The sequence below is a fragment of the Amyelois transitella genome, chromosome 12 (genome assembly GCF_032362555.1).
Source record: "Amyelois transitella isolate CPQ chromosome 12, ilAmyTran1.1, whole genome shotgun sequence".
Taxonomy (NCBI): Eukaryota; Metazoa; Arthropoda; class Insecta; order Lepidoptera; family Pyralidae; genus Amyelois; species Amyelois transitella.
This window is the reverse complement of record NC_083515.1, coordinates 7,774,773-7,797,310: the sequence shown is the minus strand read 5'-3', so window position 1 is coordinate 7,797,310 and position 22,538 is coordinate 7,774,773. Positions and strand designations below refer to the sequence as shown.

At 34.5% G+C, this 22,538-nt stretch overlaps 1 protein-coding gene across 1 annotated transcript; it reads right to left on the bottom strand.

Annotated features, from left to right (window-relative positions):
* Nucleotides 1-3,110: 3,110 nt before the first annotated feature.
* On the bottom strand, nucleotides 3,111-3,542 carry LOC106132556 (uncharacterized). Its single transcript, XM_013332002.1, has one exon. The coding sequence runs from the start codon at nucleotides 3,540-3,542 to the stop codon at nucleotides 3,111-3,113; it is 432 nt and encodes a 143-aa protein (XP_013187456.1).
* Between the last annotated feature and the right edge of the window lie 18,996 nt (nucleotides 3,543-22,538).

Below are 22,538 nucleotides of genomic sequence, written 5' to 3'. Positions count from 1 at the left end.
ATTTACTTGAAAATCAAACAATATTTTTGCAAGAAAACAACAGAATAATAAAGTAACAAACGCGCACACACATCTGCACATCCTTACAAACTTTTGAATTTATAATATTAGTAAGATACGGTGGCGGTGTAACCCACACTTTATATCATAAAGACGTCTTTACGCTCCAGCAAAGCAGTTTGAACATTTTATTTTTTATTTATTAAATTGAATTTTCACCATTTTTCCACGGAGGAAACGTTGCAACGCTATAAATAGATCGTCTATCTATCTATCAATTTGTCGATTCACTCACAAGTTCTCAATCCCTGTTTCTTTTCTTCACAAAGATTTAACATGGCTTCATTTAATCTAGATTAATCGTGAGAGGAAATTGTGTGAACCTCCAATCCGTGCCCTCTAAGTTGTTTCTTATAGATCGTGTCGGGAATAACAAAGTCTGAAGTAGTGAAATCGCAATTTTACGTTGTCTAAAAAAAGATTTATAAAATTTTAATTTATCATCTCATCATAACGTTATCCTTATTATATTCGCAACTGTTAACTTTTCAGGTTCATTAAATGTCGTGCATAAAACACTATTTATGGAGCCCCCTGATGTTAAAAGAATATTTCGCTAATTTCGTTTATTTATTTATTTGTGCATAAAATAAAAATAAACATAAACTTAAAAATCTTTTTATAACTTATGCGCTACCAAAAGATTTCACTCAGCTTAATGCCATCATAAAGCTGAGTGAAATCTTTTGGTAGCGCATTAAGCATAAGTTATTAATTTTAGGTCAAGTTATGTGGATGAAGCGAAAGAAGTATGCAGAGATCACGGCAAGTGGAAAAATGTAGTCTCTGCCTACCCCTCCGGGAAAAAGGCGTGATTTTATGTGTGCATGTAGATATAATTTATTTCTTAATTAAAACAGTTAACTAATCTTTGTAGATGCTCGTTAGCCCAAATTCAAGAAATCTCATCACAATAATAAAGCAAGCCTAACTACGCTGCCTAACGATGTGTTTTAAACTTACGGCATAAATCGCCGCCATTTGCAATAAAAAAGTGGAGTAACGATTGTTGAAGTTTGTTTTATGCATAGAAATATAAGTCATGAGCATTGGTCCAAAATGTTTGAGTTTTGAGTAATATGTGTATGTTGTAAATGTTGCATTCAGGGTTCGTTTTTCGAATAACAAAACATGAAATCGCACCACTCGAATTTATTGACAGATGAGAGACGATTTAGGTAAATCTGACCTTGCAACCTTTGCAGGGGAACATGACCAAAACTGGATCATGGCAAAAACTACACTAGATGAAGTGCCGGTTCCCTAAGTCGCCTCTAACGACATCAATTGGAAAGAGAATGGCCTTAGTGTCAAAAACATGACGGCACAAATGTCAACATTACCTAAACTTAAATACTTCGTAACTCTAAATCCTAGAACTCACAACGCTGAAACTGAAAGGCAACTTGCTGACCGCCGTGTGTTCACTGTCTTAGGTGACTATTAACTTAATATTCCCTTCCACTGCACGCTTTACATTTCGTAATGAAAACTTACGCGCATCCCCAGGCACAGTCTGTTACTTATCTCTACAGAATTTTTCATTTGGCTTAAGTTACTTACTAACAAATAGATGATAAACATTTTTTTAACGTGGTGAACCCCTTATTTAGGGTCAAATTTTGAATAATGTTTTTTGGTTATTAATTTAGAATAGGTTTCTTCCTTTTTCTCCTTCAGTTAATTGTGTCGTGTGTCAATACAGATTGTATTTTGTACACTTTTAAAGAATAAAGTATTTACTTCTTTTTATTTTACTTCGATTTTGCTAAATTAATAAGTACCTAATGAAAATCTAAATTACTTTTTTCTCATTACCACTGGAAGTTTATATGGATTTTTGCAGATGACTGTTCAGTTCTTAATACCAAAAAGCCTTCTAAGTATTACAGAAACAGTCATGTTAAGTTAAATTTACTCTATCACTGTTTAATTTTATTTACTAGCGTCAAATCCATATCGCTCATATGTCACCATTTGTACGCGTGCCAAACGATGCAACTTGTATGCAGATCATTGGACACGGCACCACATTGTTATCATCATGTGAACATTGAACCGAATTCAACAATACTATATTGCTGGACAGATATTGATTGGGTGTGTGACATATTTTTGACTGCATTCTCTATTTTTGGTATGGAAACTAGAAATGAAATCCTGTTTTTTTTGGTATATTAATGTATGACTATGTCAGGCTCATCTCAATTCAGACGGGAATATAATATAACTCAAATGTTATAACTTATACGTTACCAAAAGATTAAAAATTTTATTCTTTCATTCATATAATCACGTCTATATCCCTTGCGGGATAGACAGAGCTGACAGTAATGACGAGACTGATAGACCACGTTCAGGTGTTATGTTTTATGATAGAATTGAGATTCAAAAAGTGATAGATTGCTAACCAATCGCCTAAATGAAGAATCTCAAGGTAATATGTAAGCCTTAACCCTTAGTCGCCTTTTACGACATCAATAGGAAAGAGATGGAGTGGTCCTTTTTTTATATTTGTGCCGGGAATCACACGGCACTTTAATAAATCTATATATATGTTACTGTAAAAGCCCGAACTGTGGTAAATCCTAAGATTTTCCGGTAAAACCTAAGATTTACTAACTCTTAATGGCAAAAGTCCGAACAGTTCTTTTATTTCGAACTTTTACCACCATTCACTAGGTAAATCTTAGGATTTACCTCAAGAGCACGGTAAATATTGAAAATGATTTTTTTACTATAAGAATTAAGTAAATGCTAGGTTTTACCAATGATGACTGGTACATATTAGTTTTGGGAATAAAAAAAAATATTATTCTTAATCATTTATTTCTACCTTTAGCATTATAATAGGCACGTATTTATGAATCTTACATAATTATGTATTTAAATTACAAACATAAAATATCTTCTCACAAACATAACGCTTAAGTTGGCTAATTAAATCTCACTAAATCGGTATGATTCTTATAATTTGGTATTTTAAGGAACAAAGTTGAAAAAAAGACAATCGTCATTAATTAGTAGGTACTAAGTACCTAAGAAAAATATTATTTGTTACAACACGGAGTGCTATTGTGGCACTTAGAATTACAAAGTAATCCTGATGACTTGCAAGCGCATTTCTTCGACAAGCATTTTTTGAGACAGTTACATTTTTTGAATCCTTGTCCTCCAGTCAACGACAATTTTCCAACAACTTCGCGAAGACTCACTTCTTTCTCTTTAACAACATCTTCTATCGTAATAAAATCTTCAGAGCATGAGGTAAACTGATTCTGTGTGTAAAGCTGTTTTAGTACTCCAATATTGGTACCTAGTTGGTAAAACTCGTTGTCCTTTACATCTATTACAACTGCAATGATGCTTTTCGGGTCAGTTTTAGCTCTGTCAATGTCCGGTACTTTCAGTCTTACATTTTGGCCAAGTTTCACATTTGGATTTTTATCAGACGACTTAGCTTTCATTTTTTCAGCAATCATTTTCAATATTTACCGTGCTCTTGAGGTAAATCCTAAGATTTACCAATTACATGGTGGTAAAAGTTCGAAATAAAAGAACGTTCGGACTTTTACCATGGAAAGTTGGTAAATCTTAGGTTTTACCGGAAAATCTTAGGATTTACCACAGTTCGGGCTTTTACAGTAACATATATAAAACTCTTCCGTTACTGAGTGACTGACTGACAGACAACGCACAGTCGAAACTACTGGTCGTAGACAGCTGAAATTTGGAATGTAGGTTCCTTGGGATATGTAGGGGAGCACTAAGAAAGGATTTTTGGAAATTCAACCCCCAAGGGGGGGAAAAGGGGTAAAAACGTTTCTATGAAAAATCTTATTCCTTGGGTTTATAAACTTGAAACTTGGCATGAACACCTACATAGGCAAGTAAATATGTTTGACATTATAAGTTTTTTCAAACTACCCTCCAATCGTGATTTAGGGGGTGCGATTGGGTGACTGATTTATTAACGCACAGCCGAAACCGCTCGGTATAGGAGTCTGAGATTTTGAACAGAGGTTCCTTTAGTAACATAAGTGAGCACTAAGAAGGGATTTTTGAAATGTCAACCCCCAAGGGGGGGAAACGGGATAAACTGAGCCGGGGCTGCGGGAAAGTTCTAACGAGATACCGTGGCCCCGGAACGCAAAGGGCAACTGAAGGAACGAGGTGGGTTTTAGTCAGTAAAAATCTGACACTTCCTTCCGTTCCACCCAGAGCGGGAGAGGTCATTTGATGATTTCCCATCCTTAAAAAAAAAGACTTTGTATGACAACTTTCAGTCGTCTCTTTAACATACATAATAACATACATAATTATGTACATACATGCATAACATTAATAACATCACGCCTTTAAATCCCTATTCTAACGTCCTTCGTTAACACTACCCATACAAACAGCTACGAAATTTGTCCGCATCCATTTTCACCTAAATTCTTAACGTTAATGAGATTTACTTTTTATTATCAGGTCAACCTAATAGCCTCACATGTACGTATAACTTCGTAAGAATTTTCTTTCAACTCCTAACCGTTGAGGAGTTGTACCTTCCATCATCAGCTCATTCACATGGGATGATGACTATCAGACGCAAATACTTAAACAGATCTATGAAATTGTCAAAAACGTAATTGCCTGTAAATTTGAGGTTTGCCCTTGATTTCCCTGGAATACCATCATCAGATCCTGACTAGGTAACAACGGGACCAACTTGAAAGTATACTCTACCGAACAAAAAAAGAATCAAGTAAATCGGTCCATAAATCTCGGCGTAATCGGTATGCATAAATAAAACACCCGAATTTTATATATAAAAGCGAAAAACACTCACTTAGGAATCACGAAATCTCAAAATCTACTGAGCCAATAAAGATGAAATTTGACAGGAACGTAGATTTTAATTAGGAGGGATACACTAAGAAAGAATTTTTTGGAAATTAAATTCCTAAGGGGGTAAAATGGGAGAAATTTTATGGCGTATCCTTATAATCTAAAATAAATTTGCGCGGGCGAAGCCGCGGGCAAAAGCTAGTAAATAAATAAAATTTTCACAGATTAGAAATTTATCGGTAAAAATTTAATTTAATTATTATGAAACTTACCTTCCCTTCTCGTAGATCTTGGATGACACTTTTTTATGTAGGACGCGAATAACATAAACAAATATTACAACATGAGAGAATTTTTCTATTTATCTTGACTTGAATTTACCATCAGTAATGTTTTAATCAAGTAAACTTTTACAACGATTAACATGAATAGCGAATTGGAAACTGAAATATGCATACTAATAAATTTTGCGTTTAACTGATTTATTAACGAAACTAGTATTCATACATACATAAAATCTCGCCCCTTTCCCGGAAAGGTAGGCAGAGCCTACATCTTTCCACCTGCCACAAGCCCAGCATACTTCTTTCACTTCATCGACATTCATAACTATACAAGAAATTATTTAGCGGGAGGCTTCAGGCTCAACCACCACGAAAGAAAGATCTTCCGGCAGTCTAAGAGCCCCGATTTCCTTATATTGTAAAAATAATGTAAATGAATTTCAAACCTCCATCCTCTCAGAAACTCCATTGAAGTACTTTCTGCTAACTATTAACTGCAATTGACTATAACACACCGACTGACAACTTTCCTTTCGAAGTACTGAACCCTACAATGAGAGCAAAATACCGTTTTCCCATTATTACTTAATTACTACTCTAAATGAAAATCACGTTCGCCTTAAATCGAGAAAGTCCTTTGTAATGGACTGAGTACGGGGTGGGGTCATGTCGTGCCTAAACGCTGTTAGAGCTTACCTCCAGACTTTGTTCAGGCAGCGTAAACAGCCTGCCTGTGTGTAGTCATGAACAGGGCGCGCCGGCAGGATTGTAGTCCAGGCGACAGGTCTCAATTTAAAAAAAAAGTAATTTGACGTACATGACACGTAATTTTTTTTTAAAAAGAAAGTGTCAGGTAAAGAAAACTGTGTAGAATGATACTGTTTGTGTGACTGATTCGTCTCTATCTTACGAGGTAGATAGAGCTTACAGTCCTGAATAGACTGAAAGGCTTTGTTCAGCTTTATAGCTTATTGATGGAATCGAAATTCAAAGAGTAACATCTTACTAGCCCATCGCCTACAAGAACTCTACTCTACTAGCTTACCTTCAGACTTTGCTCAGGGAACATAAACAGCCTGCCTGTGTAGTTATAAACAGGACGCGCCGACAGGATAATAGGCCAGGAATCGACAGTTTCTTTACATCCTCTTTCCTATGATAAATTTATTTAAATTAACTACGCTTTCTCGTTCCTATATAACTCACAAAACATAAATTAAAAAAAAACCTTTCTTGATCAATTTGTCAACACTCGCATGAAAATATATCTTACGGTTCCTATCGCATTAACAATGCAAGTAGGTATTTTCAGTCAATATTTTATTAAAAGGATTTTAAGATAACCTCTTTTGGCGTGAAAAGTTATGTAATTGATTTTTTTCCCAGTTATTTTCCGTTAATACCTAAACCAAGAACAAACATTATCTGCAAGGCCTAAGCAAGAGACAAGAAAATGCATTGGTTTTCATGGGTTCATACTTTGAAACCTTTGTTCATGCAACCATAAAATCTGAGATGAATGTGCGGGTAGTGTTATTTTAATTATTTGTAATGTATAATATTATAATGTCGTTTATAACATAAATGTCCTCCTATCTCCTGGACTAAGGGCGTTTCCGCAATTTGGAGCGTCACATTTGTACGAACGAGGTGTGTTCCGCGAAACCATTAAGTAATTGAACTCCATACCATTCTCCAATTCGCTAACAATGTACAGAATATTTACGAGTTTACATCGTCACTGAATTATCTGAAGTGATACGGAAAATTGCGGGATAATAGCATAATACCAATTTGGTAGAGTGTGAAAAATATAAATAACGAATAATTTTCAGATAACTGTTACATTTTACCTAAAGAAGAAATGTTGTCTTCAAGGGTAATGTGTATATTTGCGTTTCCTTATAATAACTATTAAATTACGTATACGTTATCGTAAATTTTTATTTTACCAGTATTTACTAGGCCAATGGATACTGAATAGAGTTAGAAATACGAAGAGAGGGATAAAGAATTTCTCAAAGACACATACATATAAAGAGTCAAAGAATTTTAATTCGAGCATCGTCGCCTATCAATATAGAATATATACATATATGTACTTAGTAAAGTATCAGACAATCTATGAAACAATTAGGTGATTATTCATCAACCTATGGCTCTTCTTACCCTTTTGGTTAAGGGAGGAGAGGTGCGTTGCTCTCACTATACAAGTATATAGTATATCGCTTCTCATGAAGCGCACCCTACAATCTACTTAACGCCTAGGTTAAGGCGAGTTACAGACAGAGCGACAGTTACAGATTGCTGTAGGAGAATCCTATTACCATGGAGGACGCAGCATAGACAACGCCAATAACGTTTTAAAAAAAAATGTCATACCTATCATTGCTCACCAAAATATTCGGTACAACTTCAAAGTGAAATACGTCAATACTTAAGAGGATTGAAAACTATAAAGTTCAGCTTCAAATTGAATTCAAAAGAGCCCGCTGGCTTGACACAAGTTAGACCCGGACGGAAACTTAGTACTTCACCACTCCTGATATTGAGGTCTACAAGTTAACGACACAAATTGTTGAATTTGAATATCAATTTGTTTTGCATTTGTAACACTATCTTTTGTGAAAAAATTGTATAAAATCATTTTAGCATTTTTGCTAAGGAACTCCGTAATAGATAAAAATATATCATAAGAAAAATTAGTTATTTGTGTTTAAGAAATCAATATTCAACATAGTTACAAACATAATTTTTTTGCGTTACTGAGTAATTGACCACCTTGACACCTCTAGAACTACTGAAACTGGTTCGTTTCAATCCACTGTTCGTTCCATCACCAAATTTTTATACAGCCTTCTCTAATATATACTAGGGTATACCCTATACAGGTGTTAAATTTGGAATTTTTTTAAGTAGAAAGAAACATACATACGCATTTTAAACATATTTATACTAAACATATATAAAATCACGCCCCTTTCCTGGAGCGGTGGGCATTGGTTAAAACTTTCCACTTGCCTCGATTTCCACATACTTCTTCCGCTTCATCCGCCTTCATAACTCTCTGCATACAAGTTCGGTTTCGAGGACTCGTGACCTGGTCTTTTGCCAGGCGTCTTAAATTTCATCAAGGTACACCCATTTCCTACTCCAACCTGACATTCACCTTGTACATTTGCTTTCATTCATCCTCTCCACACGACTTCTTTATCCACACCGATTATATTAGCATTACCTTTTCTATTCTTTACTGTATCTTCTTTCTCACCGCAACATTCCCTTATTTACGCTGTTTCTTATCCTGTCGCTCAATTGGACACCGATCATACCCTTATCGCATTTATTTCCAATTTTACATTTAATATTCATACACTTATTATAAAATATTGTACTTTTTTTTTATTATTATATTTAACGTATAAACGACTAGCAAACGGGATATTCATGGAAATGTTTTATTAACCCCATTTCACTTTTATGTTAATAAAAATCTATCTGAAAATAGTATTTTGAATGGAATCTTAAGTCATAAATCATATAAAATGTGTCTGAAATTTTAATAATATCTCTCGTTAATTTTCATATTAAATCAGTGTCTGAGTTAATGAGGTTTCTCACAAAACACAGGACAATTTATAATCACTTCAAGCCCATGGGAATGTGGCTAAATTTGACCCTCAAAAACTGGTGTTCTCGCACAAATAAGGGCAGTTTTGGGGATTAGCTTAAAGGCGCGTTCCTAAATTCTAATACAGAAATAAATCGGTGTATAAAAATGTATGAAATACAAATCAAAAAGTAGTCAACTTGGACTTTGTTATGAAAAGAAAATGTATTTATATCGTACAGAATATGATTAAATCCTCTCAACGTATTTAGAATAGAATAGAATTTCTTCAATCGATTAATTAATCCCGGTTGCATCCTCACCACTCTGGACAGGTCGCGATGTTTTCCCTCACCGTAAGAGCATCGGTTAGTATTCTAACTTATTTTCATAACTTCGAAAATAGTCATTGATACATAGCCGAGGTGGGATTCAAACCTGACGATTCAACCATCGACGATCTCGAATAGAATACCATTTATTATACATAAATACTTATAATATACATTTTTATAGGTCAATTAAAACCGCGTGAAGCGGGCCAACCGCGGAGTAACAACAAAATAATTTTGTTTTGAATATAAAAAATGGCAAGAAAGGGGACACCCTTCTCAACGAGCTGTCTGAATAATTGCCTTGACAAATTGTAGGCCTTCAGTAATAACGTCTAAAGATGCCGGCGACTTTTGTTGCAGATATTTTTAGATTTACCAAGACGAAGAAGGTTCGATTCGAAATGACTTTTTAATACTGTTTTTAGTCGATTTAAATTTAAAAACACCATAATTTAAATTCTATTAGGATTAGTAGGTACTTACCAGTCAAATCGGTTCAAGGAAGAAATGTTAATTTCAAAAACTAATCAAATAAAGCTTCAACTTTCAATATATTGCTGCTGGTTCTATTTGCTTAGTTTTAAAACAAAAATCATCAGCTGAGCACAGCGTACGCATATAAAATGTTTTATAAATTTACCACATATGGTTTTCTTCGGTGTTTAATATACTCGTATTTGTTTGGCCGTAGGATATACAAGAAATACATCGTAAAAGGTAAACATGCTTAAACGTGTTAATGATGTAAACAACTTTGAAGTTAAACTCAAAGAGCGAAGAATTACTTAATCTTTTGTGTTTTCATAACCTTTATTTTGCATTACAACTTTTGAACTTAAAGGTTTTCGTTAACAAGAATAAGAAATGAATAATGTTTTCGTTTTTCCTTTAATTCGTTTCATTATAATTGTTGTTGTAAAACAGAACAACTTTTCATCTAAAACTGTCCAAATTATAACTTGGACGTTCTGTGTTTGTTGAAACAAATTATTATTTAATTTTGGTAAATTATAAAATACTGATATTCTCGTACTACCCATTTAATATTAGTTGTCTATCTATCTATCTTAGAAATATTTTTCCACTTTAACCGTAAAGATGGACATAAAACCAAACCAGATGATAATTACTAGCAAGTTCGATGCCAGCGGCCCGGACGTCGAATGCCGATCAAATGATCTGAAATTTAAAATTTTGACTCCTTGTGATATCACTAACCTTTAGGACGGCAAAATCACGCGCAGATGGAGAAACATCTTTAAAGAAAATTTTATGTCCGGTCCGGTCCGGTCAAAAAATGTTTATATTCTGTGATCACGACCCGCAGTAGTGAGCAATGAAATTAAGCTCCTGACATAATCATGGCCATAGTCAAGAGCTGGGATTATACTGTTCTGATAAATTTTAAATTTGATACGCGTTACTCATACTAGCTGTCAAAAGCTTTTCATATACAAGTACATATATCTTCCGTATAAATCTTAAACTTCGTTATTGAACCTACAAACCAGTGCAGCATGAGCAATTCCGCCGGAGTCCAAACCACGTTAGCTCAAACGCCGCTCAGAAAGGACCGGCTGACTTCCGAAATGGTTTTGTTCCAAGCTTTTGCAAACTTCATGAACTATGGAAGTGGGGAGTGTACTTTGTTCCCGCAAGTTTTGTTTACGTGTCACATTGATATTTAATTGTGTAGAGGTGACTTTAAATTTTATTTAAAAACTTTGGTATACAAATTATCAGAAGAAAACAAAGGTCCATGTATTTTCCGACGCTATCTACAAAAATGCCTATGAATAATTGACAGAATTAATAAAAGCAATGACATTATTTACCGAGCTAGTGTTGCGGCGAATGGCCACAGCGCACCACCTTGTGACTAATTTCTTGTGTTTCATCACAGCGTATTCCCGATTCAATTCTAAGGGGTTGTCGTCAGTCGTCGTCGATCTTCGCCCGATCATTGTGTTGGCCTGATCGTGGTTTGCCGGTACAGTATAATATCTCTAAATACATGCACTTCATGATCTGGCCATTTTACACCGGCCATATAGTTCGACTATCAATGTTTGACAATTTTTATCGAATATCCTATATGTAGGTCGTCCAAGGTTGATGAAACGGAAAAGCAGGAAGGAAAACTCAGTCACTAATGAAATATCTAATATAGAATTCAATAATTTTATAACGAACTTCATTCTGTCTATCCCAAAATAGCTGCTTAATAATTTTGAAGGCAACTAAGCTAAACATCTATAACTTTAAACTCGTTCTTGACATTTAATTCAACGGTGCTCCCTGCCAAACCCACGTCCATAAACCGGCTCAAAACCCTCTAGGCATGCGTTAAAAGTTTATGCTGTACTGACATGCAAACATTTCACAACTATGATATAGGACGAGCACGTAAAAAATAGTTCCGTGGTAATAAAAACAGGAATTATGACACAAACCAATCTGTTGACAAGCGGTAACAAAGAAACACAATGTTGGGACATATGTATTTGGATAGCTTGTATCGCTTTGAAATTACAACTTTATATAAAGAGTACTAGCCCGCTGCTGTCTGGGTCTTGATTTGCGTATATTTTGTAGCTCATTCTGATGAATAAAATATGATTTTTTTGTAATGATAAACTTTGAAATTGTAACATGAAAACATATTATTTTATAAATTATTAATGCTATTGCATAAATTTATTTTAATGGTATTCTTAAACATAACTTTTTTTTTTAACTAATGCTGTGTCTTCTTAACGAGTCCTATACTGCGACAAATAGCAAACAGACTGGACGCCTCAAAACCCATTGTGAATATCCCAAGAAAACATTTTGAGCAACGAATAAAGAATAACTGATATACACCAATTATACATATGAACGTAAAATGAAAAAAAACTGGCGATATTAACATCACAAAGAGAATGAATGATATTTCAATGCAAAAACTATGCGGGATGGACTCTGTTGCGTTTCATTATTCAGAAACGAAAGTATTCCGGAGGTACGGCTTTGTTTCATTTGTTACGATTATGCTTAATGATTATTAAGCATATATAAAATCACGTGACTTTCCTGGAGGGATTGGCAGAAATCTTTCCATTTGCACTAATCGCTGCATACTTATTTCATTGAATTCACGTATTCTAATATTACGAATGGAAAATTAAGTTTACTTATTTGATAAATACCTTTTTATAGTTAAACCAAAGTGGAGGAAAAAAGAGATAGTGTACTTCGTAGACCCCATGTTATTTAATATCAAAAAACATTTTCCTAGCCTCTGTAATGATAAAAGATTAATGGTAATATTCATTGTAAAAGATCTAAAAAAATGTTAATCTAAATGTAATTCAGCATTTTGTAATTCATATATTTTTGTTGAAAATGCTGATATTTTAAAACAAAAATTCATCTTTAGTATAGTCGCGTAATTAACTAATTTTAAACTTTCATGTTGCACGAATTGAATACACGTATTATTTATATAGTCGCATTAAATACACGTATTATTTTATAAACAAAAATAAAAATAAAAAAACAATTTTCTGTTTTCATATTTAGTATGTACAAAATAATAAGCCCTGTTCACACAATCCAGCATCAAAACTTGGCGCTAATCAGCGAATGGTGTTCTAAGCGCTCGGCGTGTCCCTTTACGGCCGTTGTGGTTTGGCGCTCTGCGCGTGCGGTCGGAGTGAATCTTACTGTTCAACCGAAATTACTATTGTCCAACATTTATTCGGTCTTTGTCAAAATTTACATGATAGCACATTTATGTATGTTAATTCTAAAGACCAAACTATAGACCTGATCACGACTATTAATCTAGGAAGGGACTAAATCTTTCTTTTTGCCTCGATCTTTGCATATTAATTTGGCTCATTTGTCCGCAATCAGTTTAGAGTACCCTTGATATATCCTTTCGTCAGAACAATTCAACGTAACCCTGAAAAAAAAACCATTGAAATTTCGTCCATCCATTGTTAGATATAACAAAAGCATGCGCTTTGTCTACGAATAAATACAGCTTAATAAAATTGATTGATAAGATCAAAGAACAAATTTACCGGGAAGAAGTACGAGTACAAGTTAGTTATTCCTTATAGACCCCGGGGGTAGATTTATCGTTACAACCGCGAGAATCCCAACATCTTCATTTAAACAACGCTAGTTTAAGACATTGCCCTGCGCATCCCTTATTTATGAGTCAAATTGTTTGCATAATTACGTCTGAAGATACTGCTGCTAGTTGATGATCTGATTTAACGTCGTAGGGTTTTTGACCATGGAAACTCCTTGGCGTAAATTTATACGTAGATAATTGTAGAGGACTTGCGTGGGTACGTACTTCGATGATTTTTTCTAAATTCCGATACGAGCCGAGCTTCGGCTACGGTTAACATAAGTCATTCTGTTTTTAAGAAACGAAAACACCTACATGATGCCTCTATTTACTTTTTACCCTCATGGTATTTTCCAAAAATCTGTCGATGGTAGTATTATCATAGAGTTATAATTTGTAGTTGGTTTAACTGAAACCATTCTGATTATCACATCAGACCGTTTCCTCGAAATACCTTAAAATAACTACAGATTCAAAAATCGAACCATAAATAAACCATATCGTAGATTGGTCTGCACCTAGAAAACTGCAGCCAATCAGCGACCGCTTGAACATAGTCAAAGCTTTTCGCACTTTCCTTTTATGCCACTTCGGGCGGCTGTGTCGACCGTGCATCTTTTGATTTTGTGTCCCATATTTTTGTGCAGTTGCTTTTATGTGACACCAAACTTGAATCAAAGATTATTTCTTATGTCTTTTCTCTTTTTATTTATCTGAAAACAAGATTAGAAACTTAGTAACCCATCGTTGAAAATTTTGATGTTTATTTTCTTAACTTACCTGTAAAGCTGGCTAGGATTTTTTTTTATTAATATTGCGGTATAAAAAAAATATGTATTTTTAGGTCACGTAGATATCAAATAAAATAATAAATCAACCAGAAATCATACCTTCCTCGCATACAGCACATAAATTCCAAGTTATTCAATACGTGTCTACGGTGGGCTGCCCAGGGGTCATTGTCGAAATTTAGCCACTTTATCACTTTATTGTGGGCATCAGCAGTGGGTCAGCGCAGACCGGTTTATTGCCCAACTTCTTCGAGACGATTTGTCAACCTTCACTGAATCTAGCTTTTACTACTCAGCGACTTTAGTGTTTGTGTTCTGTATGTGATTTTTGTAGACTTTTCTATCCGGAGTTAGATTTTCGACTCTATGACGAACTATTTAATATCGAAGTCGTACCTTGAAATACCAGGTTCATAGTTATTCAATGCGGCTATGCTAATAAATAAGTGCTACATGGGATGCTATCAAAACCTGGTATCATATACTTTTTTCAGTTATGATTAATGTGATAAAAAAAACATAGTAGGATACGTAAAATTAGAGGCTTCACATTGACATTACTGATACGTAACTTTGATGGAATTCAGTCAAATTCTGATAAAGGTAAGTCCCCTTAGATCAGACGGTAATCGTTTCACGATAATAACCTCCTTTCTGAATCATGGCCATTACGGACCATGGGTCCTTAACAAATTATAAACAGGGCACAGGTATACCAGAAAAAAATTTGTAAAAAAGCTGATTACAATTTAGAAAAGGACTTCCTGGCATATAAGAATAATACCACTGCAACTCTAATGACTTAAGGCATAGACACATTCATCTAGTGCAACTGTTATCACTATACTTGGGTTCCCCTGTGAAGGTTGTGAAGGTCATATGGGAGTCGCTTCGCATAAAACCGGAGCCAAACCACGATTATCCAAAAGCGCACCTTTAGCTTCGCCATAGATATAAGCATATAACCGGGAGAAAGAAGAAGAAGACAAATCATATTACACGACGGCTTTAAAGAGTCTTGTTTTCTGGAACATATAAGAACAACAACATACAGGTTGTATTTGTTTTATAATGAGATAGATAAGTTGAAGCGCTCGGCGGTTGATCCCCCTCCGGCGGTCATGTGGTCTATCAGTTTAATTAAACGTTCAAAACTTATCGGTCTGACTATCGAAATAGCTTAGGGAGACTAGAAATTGAGGCCTGGATAGGACATGATTACGCTTTAATTTATATTGTTGTTAACGCCAATGTATTGGGGTAAGACCATATGATTTATGAACTTAAAATTATTCTGTAAGCGGACGGGTGTATGAGTAGCCATAAGACGTTCATTTCACATCACATCCCAATAATTATATATTTGTGATTTAGTGTTGCCAGCCCATCACATAAAAGAATGCCTCAGTTTGAAATGTATGTAATCCTCATTCTGTGAATGATTATTTATTCGCTTTAAGATACTGAATATATATTTCGTTATAATGTTCAGTTAATTTTTTATAGCTTATATTTTTCTTAAGTCATCTTGAGGAAAATTATAGGCTATATACAAAATATGCACTCTGATATTAAGACTGAGGTTAAATTTCAGAGTGCATGCACCTTTTCTATCCTGCTAGAAATCAACTCACTTTTACCAAACTGCTGTCATATCTAGAAGCTATAAGGTGAACAAAATGATTTAAGTTCTACTATTAGTACACGTCAATGTAACAAATAAAGTTTTATTTGACTAGAATAGTTATACTCGGAATCCGTAATTTACAAGTTTTACGTTATGTGGTTACCTAAATAGTTAATGGATTTTGTTAGTTCACTACAGTTTTCATAGCACTTTTGATCCCGGTAGCATTGCTTATGTGCATTTAATTGTTTGTACCTATTTATAGTTTATGAAGACGTTGTGAGATGTTGCTTATGGTTTACAGACCAAATGTCCGCCAGTAGATTAAATTGTGGATATAATAAAATGCAGGAACAATGGACTCCAAACATGACTATGGTCGACTTGCCTTTTCGGCGACATCAATGTTAACTCAATTTAATTTTCTTAAAAAAGTAATTTTTTTGTTTAATTAAGTTTGGTTAAAAACCCCTATGTGTAAGTATATACAAATATAAGAGTGAAGAATTGTATGAAAGCCTAGCGTTACCTTACACAACATTATGTCTTTATATTTAGTCTGCCAACAAACTGAGCTATACAAACAGTGAGCGGCGTGAAGTTAGCACATTGTTAAATAAACTGAATTTCGCTCACTACATCAGCATTCCGCGCTATGTTTCAATACTCTTTGCTTATGTAAACAAAACTTTACTGGATCTGAGCTCAATAGAACTTAAGAGATTTTATGTTTAAAGTAGCTTTTAACCTTCTGTCTTCTTAATTCAAATTTGCTTTTGGTGTATGTCTATAAAATCCCTACTCCACGTTATCCTTACGTAATTATCCCCTCTCTCTCTCTCTCATCTCTGCGTGTTCAGGGTGCACCCTCCAACACCGCCTTTTGAATTTTTTGTCTCTATTTGGTCCGGTTTTCGGCGTTCTCGGATTTTAGTCCAATGGCTCGCTTATCAACTTTTGCCACATCTAGCCATCATCTCTTCGGCCTGCCCCTACTAGTTGGGCGCGGCGGCCCTACGTGATTAATTATCACAAATTTTGCATTATTGATCATGTAATATAAAAATAATACAAAAATCGAAATCTTCATTTCGAGTGAAAAATTTTTATGGCGCTTCAGCTGAAAAATAATAAAAAAATATAGGTCACAATAATGATTTTAAAGGTTTTCACAGCAGAGTATATGATTAATCTTTGTATATTCCTAAACCAATGGGGATGGACGCGTGTCGAAAAATAAACATATTGAGAGCTATTTCGAACAAACAAAAAGTAATTTACTCCAGAAGGCGGAACATGCCAGCCAAAAATTTTCGTTTTGCTCCGATTATTAAAATTTTATAGAAAACGGCTTCAAAATATCATAGGTTTGTTTTATTCAGTTTTTTTAATTGTGGTTTTACTTATCCAAACCTACTTTTAAAACTTATATTAAAATGACAAAAATATCATTTCTGTAAATTGTCAAAAGAATATTCGTAACGATCTTCTACTCTTATATATTTTATAAACGATCAAATTCTCATATTTTTATAAGGAAAATTTATCTTTTGTTTGTTTACCCTAAACTAAAACAACATATTAATTACCTCACTCGATGCAGTAAATAATTTAGCCAGCTAAAAGGGTTAAGGTACTTTCGAAAAATAAAGTGCGCAAGCCAAATAAAATCGTTTAATAATACGAGTAGAGTCCTGATCAATATTCATCAAATATAATCTTAAAAATGCACAATCTGATTTGTGTTGACAAGTTAGGTTTTTCCCGTCATGATATAACATGATGATGTAAAATCCTTTTGATATCATAATTTTGTTAATGATATTCTTATTTTTTCTGTAAAGGAGAACATGGTCCCTTGTTTGTTTCTTCTTATGTTAATAGAATATTGTTATGCAACTTTTTTTATCTCTTTAGTAAGTGTATATTGAAGTAAATAATATATCTAATATTTTTCTATTTCTTTAAAACAAGTTTTAAAGTCGCTAATTAGAGACTGTTCAACCAAGATTTGCAGTCAGCGCTTATCTAAAAAATCTCCACTTGATAATAAGAAGATTTCCAACATCTAAAGCACGGCTTGCAAATATACAAGTAATATATCATTACCTGGTACCTCGCTCTTAAACCGTTTTCACAGCTGCTGAAGCCGCAAAGCGTATTATAAGCAAAAACTTTTTAAAGTATTCCCGAAGACGCTGACAAATTGCGTGCTCCATATTTCACCGACATTGTGCAATATATTATCCCCTTTAGCCGACAACAAAGGAAAGGGTTCTTTAGTTTGACGGCTAGTGTTCTTAAGTAAGAATTTTTTAAGACACACGCGTGGTGCGTGTCATCGCTGATTTTGCGAGCGTTCGTACGTTTTAAATGGTCAACATTTGGGCCCACTAATATGTAGGTTTACCAAAGTAACATACATTAGTAGTCACCTCTTTATCAATTGTGGCGTAGACAGAACCAATATTCTTGAAAAAAAATAAAGGCCGCGTGCACCTCTATAGCATAATGATAGAATTCAGATTGTAGTAATGAAGATGACAAAAGGCGACAAAAAAAATCGTAAGTTTATCATTTCCCTTAACAATTATATCAATTTAAATATTATAAGCGGAACCAGAGTTTAAATTTCCTACAGCTGAACGCAAACGCCCGTGTCATATACGGTATAGTGTGTATAGTGAAAGGAAGATTCTGAAATATCTCTCTCATCTACTTACTTGTTACATTTAAGAAGGTCTATAAAACATTCGCATTCTTTGTTTAGGTGTTCATAATAAATTATTCAGACACATCCGGGTGTCGAAAGGGCTCTTTGTGTAACTTTATTTTTCTTGGAACATAAAGCGTGGTTAACTATTTAGAAGCCTCCGCGGCTGAATGGGTTACCAGGAACTGAGTGTGAGTTCGCCTTAACATAGTGTGACCAATAATTGCGGATAAATTCTATCATTAAAGGCATATTTAAACATTTTTTTTAATAATTTTTGACTAATACGAGTATAAATATTAAAGAAGAATTTATTTTGACTCAAAATAAGTTTGGCTCAAAATAAGAATTGTAAGCACTTTCTCATTTTTTTCATGGCCATCCATGAAACAACACATGTGCATCAGAATGGAAAATTTAACATGAATGACGTTTTTTACTTTCTATCTCTTTCCAACTAGACCAATTTGAGAGAGATAGATTTTTCTGTTCAAAGACATTTTTCTCTTCTGAAGTTAGCAAACATTTTCATTCTATGGTTGATTATGCTTGTATGGCCACCCTACACGTGATGAATGATTAGGATTGAGTCATTCATTCAGCAGTTGTTTGTGCGAAGCGGTAAGGGTTGCTCATTTCACATTCAAGAGTATTCAAAAGGGAACGTTAATATTCGAGTAAATTATCTCACTAAGACAATATAATACCCATTTACGTGATCACAGAACAAACTTCAGGGAGATGTGCTAGTCAATTTAGTTTACCTTTTGATAGCATGAAATTACTAGAGGACAAGAAAAATATAATTTTTTTTAAAACTTGCATCCATCTAGATAACTTTAATTATTCATAATTAACTAAACGCAGGGACGTGACGTGTATTTCATACAAATTGACAGGGCACTTAAAATTCATTTGGGCAATACCTACTTACACATACAATTATAAATATACCTTTCTAATATGGAAGTCAATCAAGGAAACGGCTTATGTTAAGTTAGATCATATTTTTTCCCGATGTGATAGCAATCTGTTACTTAGTCAGTCTCAGGCCTTGACAAAGAGTAGATAATGGGTAGGCGCTTACCGATAATTTGACTATAAAAGCACAAATAATCGTAGGGACATCTGAGTCAATCTATTATGTATTTGATCAGACACATTCATGAACGCGCGAGTGTTTTTCTTAGAATTGATTAGGTACTTCCCACGCGTTTCAAGTAGGTATGGAGCGAACCTATCAAATAGAAAATATGCTATAGGCATGACTCCCCCGGGAATCGCAGTGTTAGGAATAATAAAGGTGAAACTACTGCCAAAAACAAAGCCAGTCAATCATAACTCCCTGGTTTTCAATCTTAAATTTAAACAGTGCTTTCATACAAATTTAAAATTACTTTCGGATCGATGGCTATACCTTTTTTATCTTTGGGATACAAACATCATACAACGATTGAATCCCTTTCAGAGTAAACATAGTATAATAGTCTTGAAAAGTGTCTAGCTAGATCTTTGTCTTTGCATAAAGTCTTTTTGCGGAATAATTCCCACAAAGTGTTAAAGATTCAAGCTAAGCTGCTTTCAGCTTTGGCTGTAGGTGTATTGTGCATCTTTTTAAGCTTCACATCTGAATCAGTACAAAGTACCTAACGACATTTTGAAAGATGTAAAAGAAAAATCCCTAATTTTTTTTTATCGGAGATTTGGGGGCAATTTACCGCAGCTTCATCCGCGAGAAACGAAAAATCCTAACGGGATATTAATTTTTCCCGGGAATTTGTGATATTTATCCTTTCTTAGGAGGACTCCTTGTTCGTTCATAATGTCAGTCAGATTAAGGATATTAAAAAGATAGATGGTGGATGTGATTATGCCTATATCGATTTACTCTCGTATTTATAAAATCGTGAGTTTTATAAAATCATGTCGAAAATAATCACTTATTTTGGGAATAATCCGAGGTGTGGCGCGGACAGCTGTGATGAGGGGCATTAGAATAAAGTGTGATTGACACTTTGATAACAGGTTTGATAAATTGTCCTCGGTAAGCGGTAAACACAAATGGTAAAGTCGGTTTGCTTATAGCTTAGGAACCACATAATAAAATCATCTACGTGTGAAGGCGTCTATAGAAATATCATGCAGATTTGTTTTAAACATCGTATTACCTTAAAGAAAGAAGGCAAGTTAAGATAAGATAAAACATTCTATCAACGTTTGTAAACATGCCCCTTTTAGCGCGGCATAGTTGGAAAGTCATAGTTACGGGTTGTTGTAAGAGAACTCTTCCATTTTTTATCTATCTCTCATTTTGCATGTTCCAGTAGCACTCTTCACCTCCCTCATTTACTTGCCCGTAGTATATATAAAAATGCTAGTTAAACTAGTTACCAAGTTTCACTCAAAGATAAATTTCCATTACAATATCTTTTTTTATTCGTTTTATTAGAATCCTCTGAGTGAAAAGGTTTAATCCCACCTAACCGAGAAAGCTAGCCTTGAAAATATAATTTTCCAAAATTGTCATGTGCAATCGTGAGCAACTACAAATTTGTTCATGTTTCGTGACAATATTTACCTAGCTGTCTGACATTCAAATAAACGCCAGCACAAAACTGTATTCTGTGGACCTTTGAAATATCAAAGTTTCGTATTGTGAACATAGGAAGCTCGCTCGACGGATTTTTATGCTAGGATTATCACACGAATAGAGTTGACAGTACAGAAAAAGTATATTAAGTTTTTGAACTTGAAACAATATCAGAAATATACTGTTTTTATCCTAGTAATCCTGTTTTATACGTGGACTGGTCAAAAATGAAAGTTTTAGTGCAGTATAAAATTATCCTTAGACATGTCAGCTTGTTAAGCCAGATTATATCAGGGACAACAATACAAAAAAGAATAGGGCCACTCTATCTCTTTCCCATGGATGTCGTAAAAGGCGACTTGGGGATAGGCTTACAAACTTGGGATTCTATTTTAGGCGATGGGCTAGCAACCTGTCACTATTTGAATCTCAATTCTATCATTTAGCCAAATAGCTGAACGTGGCCATTCCGTCTTTTCAAGATTGTTGGCTCTGTCTACCCCGCAAGGGATATAGACACGACCATATGTATGCATGTATGTATAGGCTTATAAACATTGCAATCTTCATTTAGGTGATGGGCTTAACCATTAGTTATCCATGGCAGTTGGCTCTGACTACCCCGCAAGGGATAAAGACGTGACTTTATGTATGTATATATAATTATATGGTGCAACCCACACAAGAGCTATCTAGTTATTAACTTTATTTTAGGCTCATCACAATATTAATATGGAATCTCGTAGAAACCAAATAGACTAACGCTCGACTTGCCTCCGTGTGCTTGTAATTCTAATTTAATCACTGTTCGGCATTAGCATATAAATTTACAAACCCTACATAATAATAAGCTTTTGTGAAGTGTTACACTAGGCGTCATGTTGGTAAAATAACGAGATCACATAAAATACTTCTTACATATATACATACATATAGTCACGTTTATATCCCTTGCGGGGTAGACGTGACTATATGTATGTATATAAGCGGGGAAGACAGAGCCAACATTGACGAAAAGACTGAAAAGCCACGTTCAGCTGAATTCGGCTTCATGATGGAATTGGGATTCAAATAGTGACAGGTTGCTAGAAAATCGACTACTAGAGGAATCCAATGCTTATAAGCATATCCCATAGTCGCATTTTACCACATCCATGGGAAAGATATTAATTGGTTCTTTTATAAAGTGCCGGACACAACACGGCACAAAAATACTTTTGTTCAATGTTTTTTTAAAACAATTTATGTATATACACACACACATTTACACTCTTCACTTCTTCATTCTTTCCTAAAGAGGTAAACAAGGACTATGTAATTATTTCCACTTACCATGAACCTTGCATAATTTTGCCAGCCAGCCAACCCATTCGCTAAATGAAGAATCCCACGTTTATAAGCCTATCCCTTAATCGCTTTTTACGATATCCATGGGAAAGAGCTGGAGTGGTCCAATTCTTTTTTATATTGGTGCCAGAAACCACATAATTTCACATATATACCTACATCTGTAGATTCTATATTTTACATCGAAAACAAAGGCGAATTAATATGACCGAAGTAGCG

Bases quoted from the DNA above. Each gene is read 5' to 3' on its own strand.
- LOC106132556 (XM_013332002.1), bottom strand. From the start codon at position 3,542: ATGATTGCTGAAAAAATGAAAGCTAAGTCGTCTGATAAAAATCCAAAT.